Consider the following 16,319-nt stretch of genomic DNA (forward strand, 5'->3'; position numbering starts at 1 on the left):
TTCATCTCCTTTCCTTCCCATCCCCCCCCAGCCCCACCCCACCACAAATAATTCCCCTCACCTCACTCACTAAGTAGGGCTCAAGACAGAGATGAGGGTTTAATCCCGGTCCGCGGAATGACGTTTAACATTAAAAGAATTATTTTGCCAACAAAAAGAAACATTTCTTGATATTAATTTAGCTGATATTTCTTGTTGGTCTCATGCCATTTTTTAAGTACCTGTTTTTACTAAGCACAATTTTACTTCTACCTACATTTTTTAAATTTATAAACAAAGCTCATGTTCATTTATAGTTTACCCCTTTGTGAAAAATTCTTACATGGTCTCTTTTCGCGTAATAGTCTGTTAAATCATACCAATGGGGCTAATTGATGTTAAAACTGGCATAATTTACTAAGGATAATTATGTATAGGGTAATTATAGCTATTCAGGCATACATAAAACTTTTAGATTGCAGAAAAGTAACGTGTGAGTTTCTTTTCAATTTTTTTGTTTTGTTTACTACTAGCAGAGCGAGCAGGGGAAGGCAGGCGGCCATGAGCCACCACTATTTCCCCTTCCGTACCACCACATTTGACTCTTCCGGGCAAAACTACTTTTTTAAATGGTATATTTAGGGCCTTTAAAAAGTGTGATTTTAAAAAATCCAGCCGCGTCACGTCTTGAAATATCACAAAGTCTAATGATTATTCAATTACTGACTTATTATACTGAATCCATCTTAAAATCTCTCATTAACCAATGATCATTAGACTTTGAGATATTTCAAGATGCAATACTCAGTAAAATATGTCAAAAATTTCATTGTAAAACAGTTTAAGAATTCAACACACAAAATATTAATCTTAAGTAGAATTGAAAAAATGTTGTGCTTTTTTTGCGTGACGCGGCTGGATTTTTTAAAATCAAACTTTAAAGGCCCTAAATATACCATTTAAAAAAATAGTTTTGCCCGGAAGAGTCAAATGTGGTGGTACGGAAGGGGAAAAAGTGGTGGCTCATGGCTGCCGGAAGAGAAAAAAGCTAATATGTGGCACGGAAAGGGAAATAGTGGTGGCTCATGGCCGCCTGCCTTCCCCCACTCGCAGAGCTGGGAAATTTTCAGTGACCGCTTTTGTTCAGATGGTTTATCCATATGACTCTAAACCGTTCTCTCCCATACAGCCACTCAACGTTCGGATACTTAACCAATTAGAGATTAGATATTTCCAATCGAATGTTATAGAGTAAAACGAATATGAATTTTCATCAATATTTATTAATGATATCGAGTAAAGGCTTTTTAGGTTAGCTCCAATACTACTAAAAGTTCGCAAGCATAATATAGTATTAGTAATAAGTAGTACAAGGCAGTTTCCAATTTTATCACTCTCCCCTCCCCTTATTTGATCACCCCCGGTCGTTTGTTTTTATATTACATGTTCATTGTGCGAGTTATTGCTACCATACTGAAGCTTGCCTTTTTCAAATAGTATACACCAAACTAAAAACTATTAAGAAGAAGATTTTAGGAAATGGTGAAACTATGAATAGATAAAGGAGTGGATGGAAGATGCATCTTCTAACAAGAATTACATTGAGAAGGGCGTAACTTGTATCTCTCATAAATATCTTTTCAATGTAAAGTTCATACAGTGCCAGGAGGAGGAAGAGAGGGTTGAGCTGTACAGTTAGAAACAGGGGGGAATGTACCCCCCTCAACTGAACCAATTCTATTCCGAGGTGCTATAAAATGGCAGCATTTCCCCAAATTTATATCAAGAGAAGTTTATCTCAATGCTACGGATAACCTCCCCCTTTACTCCCTAGCAGATCCAATTTATTGCTCCCATGAATTAAGAGATGTGTATTTGTATAATGTGTGTAAGGTTTTTTTATATACTAGGCTTTTAGGGCGCTTCGCGCCCATCTTCTATTTAAATTGTGAACATGTTCTTTTTGTTTACATTTTAAAACAAAGAAAAAATTTCGCGGATTTTCAAGAATTGAAATTTTTTTACAAAATTAAAAACCTTTAAAATACATTTTTATTTTTATTTTTATCATTCGTAACCCTTCCCTTTGGTCACGTGATGTCCCACATAAAATTTGAACCCGATCGGTTCAGCAGTTTTGACGTTTATTGGATACAAACAAACAGACAGACAAGCCAAATTTATATATACTAGCCTTATAGGGCGCTTCGCGCCCATCTTCTAAATTAATTGTGAACATGTTCTCTTTGTGTACATCGTAAAACAAAACAAAAAAATTCGCGGATTTTCACGAAAAATTTCGTGGATTTTCAAAATTTTCAAAAATTCAATGAAGATCGAATTTTGATGGAGACAAATATTTGAAATTTTGATCATTCATAAACCTTCCCTGGGGTCCCTAGATGTCCCACAAAAAAATTGGGCCCGATCGGTTCAGCCGTTTTGACGTTTATTGGATACAAACAGACAGACAAACACCAAAACAAACAAACAGACAGACAAGCCAAATTTATTTATAGATATATAGAAAAATGGGAAATCCTCATTGTTTTTTCAATCCCGTTTTTGCTAAAAATTATTAACAAATCCTTAGTTCTACGTATATTGAGTGATCTAAAAAGATTGTAAAATTACGACATCAAATTTGGACAATTCAACTTTCATGGATAACAAATTGATCAGTGTGCAGAAACTAAAGTCTAAGTTAAATCAAATGACGTGATTAATAATACAGAAATTTTTCACAATTAAAAATTTAAAATTAAAAATCAAAATTAAAAACAAAAATTACATTGAAGCCCTCCCTCCCCCCTCACCTCTTTCTTATTTTACTTGTCTCAACTGCAAGGGTATATACAACTCTAGTTATATTTTGGTCACGATTTCTAGTAGACTGTTGGGATTATTTGGATATTTTCTTGATTTGCATACCTTTATTCTTCTAATATAGTATATCTCCTATAAGTACTTTTGTAAATCCACTAATGAATATCAATGATTATTTTGTATGCACAACAAGACAAAGTATGACAAGGAACATTGTGTAAATGGCAACCTAAAAAAATTTATTTATAAAACCGCACTTACGACTAGAGGATGTCAGTTTATAGTTTATCAAAGTTTATTATAATTTCGATTTTAAACAATAAAATTATATTTGCTGCCAAACTGTATAAAATGTATTTGTTTGAGGTGTCCAGGATGAATTGTTAAGCATGCATTGCATATGCCTTTCTTTTTATATTCACGTCTGTTCATTATAAAAGATTCAATCCGACGCACGTTTTATATTTTCAATCCGTATGCAGTTTTTATTCTCTTTTGTTGCTCTTCCAGGAACCTGAGATATGTTTCAAACTTTCTTGAGTTTCATTCATTTAAAAGATATCAAATTCTAATTTTGTTTTTGCGTATAATTTTCGTAAAATGTTAGAATTCACACTGAATTCATCTTGTAAGTTGTAACTACATTCTCGTTAAAAGTCCTTTCAAAATGCATTAATTGTCTCTTTAAGACCGTTATAAAGTATTGGGGTTGTGCATCTAAACTAAATTTATCAATCTTACACTACAGTTAAGTTACCCTGCTGGGTGCTTTATACATAAAGGGGGAGGGAATCATGATTCACATAATGAGAATTTAAAGATAGGAATCTTTTGAAAAAGATCCTTCAGTTTCAGTCTATCTAGTCATCAATCTTCCGTTCAAGTATGGAAAATTTGATATAAATTTTTTTGTCTATCTATCCATAATGTCATTTTTCTCTTGTATATACAATATACATATATGTATCGATGACGATGTGCAGTGTCCATTTCTAAAAGGGTTAAACCGAACTAATGAGCTGTGTATGCAAATTTATAATTTTGTAATAATTCATGTCTGAAACTTTACCTTACCCAGTCTGTACACTTGCTATCTCTCTATCTAACTATTTATTAATTTATGTTTGAATTTCTGTACAAAATGTTGCTTCCACTTGTCTGTCATTGTTTTCAAGATAGTTATCACTAACGTTTCCTAATTATAAACAAGCTCAAAGATAGTCATGTTCAAAATAACAATAAAGTTATGTGATTCATGCAACCTAATATCATATTTTTGTTAACTGTGAACCCGGGCACGTTTTTTTTTGATATCTAAAGAAAACAATAGTAGAAATGTATTTTGGGAAAACTCGCCATCAAGCTTGCAAGATAACCTTCAGAGATGTTTTAAATGTTTAAAAAATGTTTTAAATGTTTAAAAATGTTTTAAATGTTTAAAAAATGTTTAAATGTTTAAAAAATGTTTTAAATGTTTAAGAAATGTTTGCCATTTTTGTTCCAGATATATTCAGATGACTTGCATGCAACTTAATACTTATTAATCAGAGACTGTTTTGTAGTTTACTGACAAAGCATATTTAGTAAAATACTCATGTCAAACATCTTTATATCTTTATACATTTTTTAGTCAACATGCAGTTTACCAAGCTATCTAAATCTAATTTAACTAAGTATTACACTTCTTGGATGTCTACTGTCTTATATTTTGTGTTATATTTTATGTGTCATCATAATCATATCTACTGCTTTTTTTACTTAGTCTATACAAATCATCTGATAAAAGGAACTGAGTTTTAGCCACAAATTCTGATTTTCAAATCGCTATATCTTTGCAACCTGATGGTGTTAACCTTTGATATTTCAAACTATCATTATTTGATCTAAAATAATTCATAGTTTAAAATATCTAAGGTCTCCGACATTGAAATGCAAAGATATAGGGATAAGAAAATCAGAGTTTGTGACAAAAACTCAATTCCTTTACCTCTTTTTTTCTCACTTATGTGTTATAGATGCGTCTGCTGAAGAGAGCATAGATGTTAAAGAAGGGGCAGATGTTATTTTATCCTGCAGGTACACAACACAAATATTTTGGAGAAAATGCGATTTAAAAGTTCAAAAGACGTTACAAACTTTTCATTAGATCAAATTAAGATGGAGGGAAGGTATACCAGAGACTAAATTTAATAAATAGCCAGAAGTAGTTGAACCGCGCAGACGTAGTTCAAATATATCTGGCTATTCTCTAATCTGGTCCCATTTCTTTTATTTTAGAGATCTGCTTTAACTTTAAGTTTGGTGTACAAATTTATCATTTCTATGCTTCAAGTGTTTAGATTTTTCATCTCGTTTTTTCTTCTAGATTTCCCTCTAGTTTGCTGGAAAAAGAATCTACACTCTACTGGATTAGATCAAATCGAAGAAATCATGATAATGTTGCAATCGGCCAAACTGCCTTTCATCAAAACTATAGGTATTATTTTAATGGCAATAACGTAGTTCGTTTTAATTTTTTTTAAGGTTCGGGGACTTTTAAAAAATTCCACAAAAATCTGAGAAGGTTTACAAATGTTTTAAAACGTTTTTAATTTATTTTAGATACTAATTTTTCATTATTTAAATTAAGCCAACTTTTACAGAGAACTATTTAGGGTTGAGTACTCCCCTGCTGAAGGACTATACGACCTCTACATAACCAATTCTGAGTACATGAGAGACAATGGGAGGTTTGAATGCAGGATAAAGGAGGATGGTACAGGAGTAGAACTATACACTAAGGTATGTAATATTAACAAAATATAAAAAATATGTGTGTGTTTAACATCTCCAGGTTTAATTTTACTTCCGGTGATTTAAGAAAGTGTTTGCGAAAAATGAAATGGGGAATAGGTTTAAGGCGAAAAATATGGCTATCAAATCAATCTTACTTCTATCTGTTGCGTCTAAGGAGAAAATTGTTGAAAACGACTCATACCGAAGAACGTAGCGTCCTATACAAATTCAATGCTCGACCCGGATCAAAAACAAATCATTTAGATATTGCAACCTATATAATCATGGATTTTTTTTCGACCCCTTCGTATAAAGTTGATATTTCATAATATTCCTTATTTTTTATTTATGATGCAATTTAAACGACGGTTAGTTGGCCGCCAGGTGTCTCTGCTCTCCATGTTTCTGCATGATTCCGTGTTATATTATATATAATTATATTAAACTTATTTTTAAGTAAACAATTAACAATAAACTAATGTACTCTCCTAGACTGTAAAAATATCGAGATTCTTATGTACTGTATATACCTACAGTACACGCCTTCGGTTCGGTATTCCTAACACACACTCTTTTGGTACAGACACACACACATGACGTTTCCGCCCCCTGGATTAGTAGCAATCACCATCGAATTTTTCGACGTAAGCCTATACCCCCCTTCATTTTTCGTAAACACTTCCTTTAAAAGTAACATTTTCTAAAAAATTTAATATTTTTCCTAATTAATTAATTAATGCTACTCAAAATACGCCAAGAACTAGCAATAAGTTGACCTAAATCAAAAAAATTTTCATTTTTATAAGTGACAAATTTTTTAGACGATATCCTTGACAGTACTTGTCCCACCGCAACTTCCCACTTTGTCTGCCTCCGCCGCCCATGCTGTGGAAGGGCAGAGCTATCAGTTGTCCTGCTTTGCTCGAGGCGGATCTCCTCCAGCACAGATTTCATGGGTTCGAGCCCTAGATAGGTAAATGGATGAATAATTACCAAATTAAAAAATTGAGATAAAATTTACAATTAAAGGTATTATAAGAATTGCATTAACCTTATTCTAAAAAATATTATTTTTAGGGAAATACTGGAAGGAAACCACACAGAAGGTTCAGGTTCAACCTTGGGAGATGAAACCGAATCAGTCAACGTGCTGACCCTCACACCTAGCAGAGCTGACGATGGGGCAGAGTATGTCTGTCAGGTAACGATAAACAGAGTGTCTAGATAGCCCATTTTCTTTAACGCAAAGAGAGTTCAAATTAAAGCTTCCATTTTATTTTATTTTATTTTATCCTTTTACTTGAGAAAAAGCATATACTTGTGATACGTATGATAATTTAACATTCTTGATCCTCCGGAGGCCGAATTTAAAGAATTGGAGCCGTGGCTTAAATTTATGCTGCTGCTCAAGCAAGGTTGGTTCCACTTAAAATTGTATTTAATTTTTAAAGATTTAAGCTGGCGCTCAATTGAAACCGGTTTTTGGGGATTTGAGACGTGGCTTACATTCATTAAATTCGGCACTGTTCAGTCATAATGTTATCACACTTTTAAAACAAGTTTTTACGAAAAAGTGCACATTAGTTCTTTCGTAAGAAATTGAGTCTTTGCCACAAACTCTGATTTTCTTTTCCCATATATCTTTGCAATCCAATGTCGTAGACCTTGATATTTCAATCTATGAATTCTGTTAGCTCAAATAGTCTAAGCTTGAAATAGCAAATGTACGTTTGCACCTTCTGGTTTCAAAAATATTGGGATTTGAAAACTTGAGTTTTTGGCGAAGACTCAATTCCTTTGCGCAGTTTTATTGTGTTTGTATTGTACAATTGCGCAACGCTTGCCCAAAATTACTTTTTGTGCAATTCTGTTTAAGACCCAATCATATTTGCCAAAAATGGCGACGATTTGCTCTGAGTGGAGTCGAATTATTTGTGTGATAAACCTATATGTCAATATTTAAGGTTTGGAATAGAGCACTCTCTGGGACTGAGCTAATGGAGAAATCAATGAATATCAGCGTTAACTGTAAGTTTATTCGCATTTGACATCTGGGAAGGGTATAAAACTGAGAAAAGTTTTTTTACGTAAATATCCATTTTAAAGGATTTGAGCCTTTGTCATAAACTAAGATGTTCTAATCTAATCTTTATTTTTGCAACCCAATTCCGTAGACCTTAGATATTTCAAATTATGCATTCTGGTAGATCAAATAATCTAAGTTTGAAATATCAAAGATCTGCACCATCAAGTTGCTAAGATATAGGGATTAGAAAACTTGAGTTTGTGACAAAGACTCAAATCCTTTGTGCAAATTAATTGACAAACCATTTTTGTAACTTAGCCGAGCACTGTGGACTGTGGAGATTGCGTGTTTAATACATGGGTTTTAGTATTCTTTTGCTTCAGTCAGGGAATACAAAAACCAGGTGGTATTTCTTTGAACTGAGTTTTCTCTCGGATTGTTATGTTTTTGGCTTGCGCTTGCGTGGGCTTGTACCGCGAATACACGCATGAGGTTTCAAAAATATATTGTACTCAGATTTTTATAGGAAAATAATTCTTGTAAGACTTGCTTTTAGAATATATAGTACTTTTAAATATTAAATTAACAAATGTGGAGTGAAAAAAGTGAGAAAAAAGTATGATGCGTAATAAAGACGTAAGAAGAGTAAGGGATAGAGATGTGGTGGGGGCAGTAGTGTTATACACAAGATATATTGTAAGAAAAGGTGGGTCCAGGTCAATAATTCTTTTCATTGTTGAGTTGATGCAACAACCCATTTTGCTAGAATATCGACCCCGCCCAATTTATGACATTATTATCGAAACAATCCAATCAGAGGATATACAGGGGTAAATACTTGATATCCTTGTCAAATATAAATTTCAAAATAATTTATTTCGGCAAGTTAAAATTTCAAACTAAAATTTCTAAAATGTTCTACGAAAGCTTGAACTTCCAATTTACGGGTTCCATAGGTTGTGTGTGTGTAAGGAAGCTAAAAATTCTAGATGTCTGAAACGAGATTAAGAAACTATATTCGGTCTAAGTTTTCTCTTACCTCTTCGCACGGTGCCATGACAAACTCCTGAAAGACAAACTCCTGAAAGACAAACTCCTGAAAGACAAACTCCTGACAAGACAAACTCTTTCGACAAACTCCTGAAATTATGAAATTTTTCTCTGAATGAAATATGATAAAATTCATAAACTTTAGGAGAAAAAATCGCGAATATCCTAGAAAAAATTCTCAATCTTTAGTAATTTGAATATGCTTCAAGCAGCAAAGTATTACAATGATCAGAATAACCAGCAAATTTATTATTATTTATTTTTTATTATTTAGGGTTAGGTTAGGATAAGACACTTTCTGGGCCGAGTGCTGCGGCTAGGACATGCTAGGGGGCTGAGCGCTGCGGCTAGAACATGCTAGGGGGCCGAGCGCTGCGGCTATGGGTTAGGTTAAGTTATGACACTTTCTGGGCCGAGCGCTGCGGCTAGATTAAATATAAATTGTGAAACATTTTTTTAAATTTGATATTATGGAGTTTGTATTTCAGAAGTTTTTATTTTCAGGAGTTTGTCTCGCCAGGAGTTTGTCTTTCAGGAGTTTGACTTTTCAGGAGTTTGTCTTTCAGGAGTTTGTCTTTCAGGAGTTTGTCATGGCGCCCTTCGCACAGTACTGTAAAGAAAAGTTTATACCATACAACATATGTATATTCCAATTGTTGCACAGAAAATACATTAATTAGTCACGGCAATATATGTTTATATTATAATCGTATTCTGTAGTACAACATATATACTTCATAATTACTAGCATTGTGTCACTGTGTCTGGCACAAGTATGGGGCGAAATAAACTTCTTGCAATTTTATTACGGCCATTCCGTTTCAAAGTTTTTTTCCTCTTATGAAAGAAAGTCTTAATTTTAAAATTTCCACTTTTTAAATCTATAATTTAGCTAAATTGGTCTGGTTACACTGCACAAATACTGTGTCTTATGCTCAATGGACTTTTTAAAGTTATTACTTGATTCTAAAAATCGTCTTCCTATTTCAGAGTTTTTGGTTATCCTGAAACCTTACTAATTGTATTACTTATAAAGTTGCAAAACCCTCGCAACATTTCGTATAAAAAAAATAACAATCATTATTTCATCACAAGGGGATGAAGAACAACTCTCTCAGTATATTTATGACTCATACAATAACATTCATCAGTTCTACTAATGACCTCTCTTATTATACACGTCTAATCAATATATCTCCCCTCCTTAAACCAAATCCCCTTGGCCACACCCACCCACCTGTTTTCATTTCCCCCTTTAAAATACTAAACACAACATTATACATACATGTATTTTTATAATATATACATATTGAATGTATTCTAAAATAACTTCACGCAGACAGAAACGAGTTTACAGTATATATATGTTACCATCTTTAGTCTACAGTCTATAAGGTCTGGTCCCTACAGTCTACAGTCTATAAGGTCTGGTCCCTACAGTCTACAGTCTACAGTCTACAGTCTACAGTCTACAGTCTACAGTCTACAGTCTACAGTCTTCAGTCACGGTCTATACCGTTCACTGTCTTTAACCAACATTCTGCAATCTTCTGTATTTTAACTAAATTCTCAAGTTTACAGCCTTCTGGTTATGGGATGGTGCGTGTGTGTGTATTTATTGGTAAATGTAGTGTAATAATGTAGATCTCATATAATCTGTTCACATTATACACGGTCTATATATCAAGTTTATGCGTTGCACGTGAGCAGAAATATTATTTGTTTGCTAACATTTTATAATGATAAAAATTTAGACATTTTTAATAGAAAATAACAAATTTTTGTCTGAACAATGGCAGTTAAAGGGAATAAGGATTATCATTATATTTACCGAATACTGAATAGTTGGAAGAATATGAAAGAGTAGTCTGAGTGAGAAACCGGGGGGGGGGTCGTTATTTGATGTATTTGATTGGAATGGAGGGTGTTGAAGGAGGTTTGAGGGGGTATACCATAGTTGTATCGATGAATGTGTGGACAATTCTAGATTGAGTTCTTTGTTTGAAAGTTTGGAACATAATTTAAAGTATGAAGACAGATTGGTCAAAAATATTTATATCAAACTATAATTCAATAATCTTAGCATACTTCGAGTCTCTGTTATTTTAGAAACTTTAAAAGAAGAAATGAAGTGAGACATGAAAATTCCAAAAATCGTACAGTTGTTATTTTTTGATATTTTAATAACAAAAATTTAAATCTAATAATGAAATTACAAGTTTAAATATTAAGATCAGCAAATGATTCTCCATTGTGAAAAGTTTACAGCTATTTTTTTCTATTTCCTATTATGTACAATCAGATTCAAAAATGACTAAATAGAAATATCAGCGGAGACTGGAATAATCCCCAGTCCTATTCTCCGATATTAAATAAGATATATCTGAAATCAGCATAAGATTATCATTGGCTGGGGTTAGGGGGTAGGGGAATTCCAGCAGGACCTTAAGATCCCTTCGTACCCTCCCTCTAGTAAATTCCCAAGGGTAACATCTAACACGTAGCTCAATAAGATGAAAGAGGGGGACGAAAAAAAATCACAAACTTAATTTTTAACATTTTTATCGACATTTTTTCTTTAATAAATATCATTTTTTATTGATCGGGATGAGAGGGGGGGGGGGGCTCCCTTTTGAAGTCATAACATAGCTAACTTAGTTGTCCCAAATCCAATCTTATTTAGTTACTGTGATCCCGGCATGTTCAGTCAGGTTATGAGGGAAAATTCCACCAATATTTCATTAAAGAGCAATACTGGGATTTTTAATAAACCCTTTTGTCATTAATATTCGGCTTCAAGTTCAAGTCATAATGCTCTCCATTTTTCTCTTATCTTTTTGATATGACCTACAATATAATGACTTATAAAAAAGTTAACATTTCACTTTAAAACAATTTGATTTAGATTTTCCGGTCGTATCAGTTGGTCCTGAGAATCCATATAAAGTTGAACTGGAGCATACTGCTGAGATGAAATGTGAAGGTAAATGATCAAACAACTTTAATTTTTCTTAAACTTAGTTATTGGTATTATCTGTGCCACTTTTTTAATTGTTTTCATAATTAAATACTATTTTCGTCATAAATGTAATTTTGTTGTTGTTGCCCAGTTGATGCAAAGCCAATGGCTGCAAGTGTTCGCTGGGAGTTCAGTGGTCGCTTTATTGACACCAATTTCAGACACGTTATACCACAGGTAAGATTCCACACAGATATCCCAAGTAACAATTTTGCGGAAAATCCGCGAAAATTCCCAGGAATGTTTCCGGTGAAAATGTCGACAGCTTTTCCGAGGAAATTCTCGTAACCCATTCCGAGGAACCAGGTCCGAGTAATTTCTTTTAACCCATTCCAAGGAAATTCTCGCAACTGAGTCTCAAAACTGTGATCCCACAAAAATCTCTCATCATGGGGACCAATTCTAGGGGAATTTCTCGAGAATGTCCGAGGAATCAGTTACAAGAAATGATTCTCTAGAAATTCCTCGGAAATTCCTTAAAGAAAGTCACCACAGTTGGAGAATCTGGGAAAATTCCTCACTTTTGTTACTTGGGATGTTATACACCATGATTGATATTACTCTATCACAGTCCACAGTAGAAAAAATACTAAATATAAATACGTTATAAAACAATTGCTTAGGTTGAAAGCACATTTGTTTTACTACATCAGATACTAAACAGTCACAATTTACATAACAAAAATGACGGAAATGTTATTCATATAGGTACCATGGTAAAAAAGGAAGGATTAAACCTTTTAACAAAGTTAGAACCAGGGGCGTATTCAGGAATTTTTCCAGGGGGGAGAGCTTCAACTTTTCATACTGCACTTTTCACTATATCAAATGACATGATGGTTGTAATACTTTAAAAATAAGACAAAACATAATCTGTGTTTTTCTCAGGTGTCCTTGGAGGATAGTGGTAGTTACTTCTGTTCTGCGGACAATGGTTTAGGACAAGGGGATAAAGAGGAGTTAGTTCTTGACGTCCAATATGGCCCTCTGGTAATATGATTAGCTTAAAAATATCGACTCTTTTGACCAATATTTACTTTCTCTTAAATTCTTTGAATATTCCACACTTTCTTTAACAGACAACCTGTGGCAATGAAACAGTTTTAAACACTATTAAAACTGGTAAAAACACTGATCCTGTAGACCTTTGAACCCCTTACCTTTTCCCTCCCCCCCCCCTCCCATCCTCCTACTAATGTCCAGTTTCTCCCACTCATGCTCTAATCCATTTACCCACTCCCTTATTCTTCTCATTCGAACCCGCCCCTCTCCCTCTCTCACCCGTCTCCTCCTTTCTCCCCATTTCTCTCCTTCCATCTTCCCGCCCCTCTACTCCGATCTCCCTGTTCCCTATTCATCCAACTCCCAACTCACATGTCTGCCAATCCTCTCTGGTTCAAACCCGACCGTGAGAATCCTAAAATAGCGTAATTAAAATCTTATTCAGGACTTTTTTGGTAAATGAGTTTTGATTTAATATTTTCTAAATATTCCGACACCTTTCCACAAGAGCATCTTTTTAGAAGATACGTTTAGATTTCTGAATTGTCATTGCCTATAAATTTATCCAATCAAGCAATATTACAACAAACTAAACCAAATCTCAAAAGAAAAATAAATCTAAACCACACCGAATAAACCCTACACATTACAAATCTAAAATTCGACATATAAACGACTTGTGAAAATAGATCAAATTCTTTACAAGATTTAAACAACGTCTTGTTTCTTATATTGCTACAAGCTTATGTGACGGTGGAAATCGGTAAAACTGTCCTTTTGGCCAAATTAATAGTACAAGATGACAAATTAATACTTTAATATCTTAATCAAATAGTAATAATTGTATTTGTTCAGCTTGAAATATCTGGAGAGCTAGAAGTAGAAGAAGGAGAGACAATCTCTTTATCTTGTCAAGCAACTGCCAACCCTAAGCATATAGGTAGATAATACATGCTCATTAATTTCATCAATTTAATTAATTTTTAAACTAATTAAACTAGATAATGGTGTTTGTCACGTAAAAAAAAAGTTTTTAAAGACGTTGTAATTATTTTTCAACTGTTCGAAGACCTTCTGTTACTTTATTAGATAAAGCGGAACAGTGACTTCATTTAATTGGCTAATTCCAAAACTATTTAAACGTTTACATCTCTCATCCCAGCAATTGTAGTTTGTATTTTTTTTATTGAACTTTCTTTTAGGAATTAGTTGGTATCGGAAATCAGATGCAGGGTTTAAACAAGACGGCCCTGATCTCAAGGAAATTTATTGTCTTTAAACTAATTGCTTTTAACCAGTACTTCAAAATAAAGTTTTTTTTATCCAATTTAAATTTATGCAATTTAAATAATCATTGATCTCTTGTTTGACAATAATCTGGTGAATAGATTAATAAGAGCATGGCTAGAGATAGTGATGAATATACTTGCTCTGCCTTTAACTATATTCAACCAACAGGGACAGAGAGAACTCTTAGAGTTTCAAACTCAAGGCAAGCAAATTTTTTTTTTCAGTTAGTTTATCAAAAAAAATTCTTTTGTCAATTTTTTAAAATTCCTATTAACTATAATCAAATATTGAAAAATTAAACTTTTTTGTTATTAGCTGATTTTTTTATTTGATTTTACTTCAGTGTTTTGGTTAACGTGAGACACAAGCCAGGCAAAGCATTTATACTGCCTGAAGAGGCAATAGCTGTTGCTGGTCGAAGTGTTACTTTAGTCTGCCAAGCCAAACCCCAGGGATATCCCGCCCCTTCATTTAGGTAGGAAGGAACAAACTATGATGAAAGTTTATAGAATTAATTTATTACAAATAGTCATATGTATCTGCACCTTATACAATTTGTTTCACCACATCTACATTCCATTTAACATTTGTGCATGAATATTAACGGACTAATGGGTTTAAAGACTATATGGATTTCTTAACAACCGTGGTGAGGATCAATCCATTTCATGCAGATCCGGATCCCAATCCATGTCATTGTAGTCTTCTTTAATTACGCTTCATTTTTTCATATTACAATATTATTTACGTTTTTTTCTTCTTGTTTCTATGTAATTTCTATGTAATTCCTATGAACTTATGAAAGTTAAGTAACTTAACAAAATTATATATGTTTTGCATTGTATTTTTTGTTTCCATTGTTTAAGAGATCCTCGCTTTAGTATTTTTCATTCCCCTTTGTGACAGAAAGTTAGAAAGATAGAAACTTGAAGTGCACGCGCACGAGCGTTTAAATATTTTTTGGCATACGTGCACAATAAACATTTAAATCTGATAAAGTCTTCTGTTTTTATCTATTTTACTTCATAGTTATTCCATTTCTGTCAATTACATTTAATTAATATTTTTTACTTCCGATGTCGCAATATTTCTGTTTTTAAGATTTGATAAACTAAAATAGATTTTTAACACATTGTTAAATTATTGAAAGTTCATTGCAAAGTAGGACAGAGTTTGAAATATTTTATTGGGAGAACTTTTTTAGAATCACAACGAATTGGGGGGAGGGGGTTATACTTTACACACACAAAAAACGACTGAAACTAGACGATCAGATTTACGGGAAATCGTATCATTTTACGGTTGCGCTTGCGGCACACCACAAAATGTAAATAACTTTGATGTTTGAGCCCTCTTGGTGCATTATTCTCCCGAACAAGAAGTTTGGGAGGGAGAGGGCTCATAAATTCCTGTTGAATGAACTCTGGATGATAATTTCAGTTTCAAGGATGACTTTAACTCATCCATGCATAATAGTTAAATATACCGCATATGGTTCCTCTTAGAATGATAAATGATAAGTTAGTTACGTTGAAGTAGAAAAAAACAATATGTAAAATAGAAAACATCTGCACACTGCTAACAAATCTTAATAATTTCGACGTTTAAGCATTATTTGTTTACTACTTCTTTTGTAGATGGTGGAAGGAGGGGCGTGACACGGATATTCTTAACACCCTACCGGAATATACCATTCAAACGGTAGATACTGGATCTGTAGGAAGATATTATTGTCAACCTACGAATCAACTAGGACAGGTAAAGGAATTGAGTCTTTGCCACAAACTCTGATTTTCTAGTCACCGTATCTTTGGAACCAAATGTTGCTGACCTTAGATATTTCAAACTGTGAATTCTGTTAGATCAAATAACTGAGTTTGAAATATCAAAGGTTTACAACATCGGGTTCTAAAGATATTGAGGTTTAATTATTTGATTTTGTTCCAAAGACTCAATTCCTTTATAAGAAATGTTTATAACGTTGTATTTTTTAAAATTATACTTTAATCCACATTTTTGTAAGTTTTTCACATTTAAAACTTTGCGTGCGGACCCCATAGTTGTATGCTTAATTTTAAACCCATGAGAAAGTTCATGGACTCCAGACAAGGTATTATTATTGTTCACTTAATTTTCAACATATCTCGATTTATATATTTTTCAAAAATTGTTATATACAAAATTCTACGAATTCAGAAGGTTAAGCAGAACCGATTTAGACTTTTAAACCTAGCCAGTGTCATGGTTTGTTTTGTAATATCGTGTTAGCACTAAATAAGCTTACTAAGTTATACACTGTTATGTGCACAGACGCTAACATTAAAAAAGTAGTTATGAACATTCAATCTTCTG

The 16,319-nt window shown here is 33.3% G+C and overlaps 1 protein-coding gene across 1 annotated transcript in view; it reads left to right on the forward strand.

Annotated features, from left to right (window-relative positions):
• LOC111708555 (hemicentin-1) overlaps positions 1–16,319 on the forward strand; it is a 28,778-nt gene that overhangs the window by 5,860 nt on the left and 6,599 nt on the right. The window contains exons 3-16 of the mRNA XM_023481972.1: positions 4,821–4,881; positions 5,171–5,281; positions 5,460–5,586; positions 6,402–6,553; positions 6,658–6,781; positions 7,545–7,608; positions 11,562–11,639; positions 11,767–11,852; positions 12,564–12,665; positions 13,533–13,617; positions 13,880–13,938; positions 14,066–14,169; positions 14,311–14,442; positions 15,605–15,725. Coding sequence (XP_023337740.1) covers positions 4,821–4,881; positions 5,171–5,281; positions 5,460–5,586; positions 6,402–6,553; positions 6,658–6,781; positions 7,545–7,608; positions 11,562–11,639; positions 11,767–11,852; positions 12,564–12,665; positions 13,533–13,617; positions 13,880–13,938; positions 14,066–14,169; positions 14,311–14,442; positions 15,605–15,725 — 1,406 coding nt within the window. The remainder of the gene's footprint in view (positions 1–4,820; positions 4,882–5,170; positions 5,282–5,459; positions 5,587–6,401; positions 6,554–6,657; positions 6,782–7,544; positions 7,609–11,561; positions 11,640–11,766; positions 11,853–12,563; positions 12,666–13,532; positions 13,618–13,879; positions 13,939–14,065; positions 14,170–14,310; positions 14,443–15,604; positions 15,726–16,319) is intronic.

This window comes from Eurytemora carolleeae, unplaced genomic scaffold, assembly GCF_000591075.1.
Source record: "Eurytemora carolleeae unplaced genomic scaffold, Eaff_2.0 scaffold885, whole genome shotgun sequence".
Lineage (NCBI taxonomy): Eukaryota > Metazoa > Arthropoda > Copepoda > Calanoida > Temoridae > Eurytemora > Eurytemora carolleeae.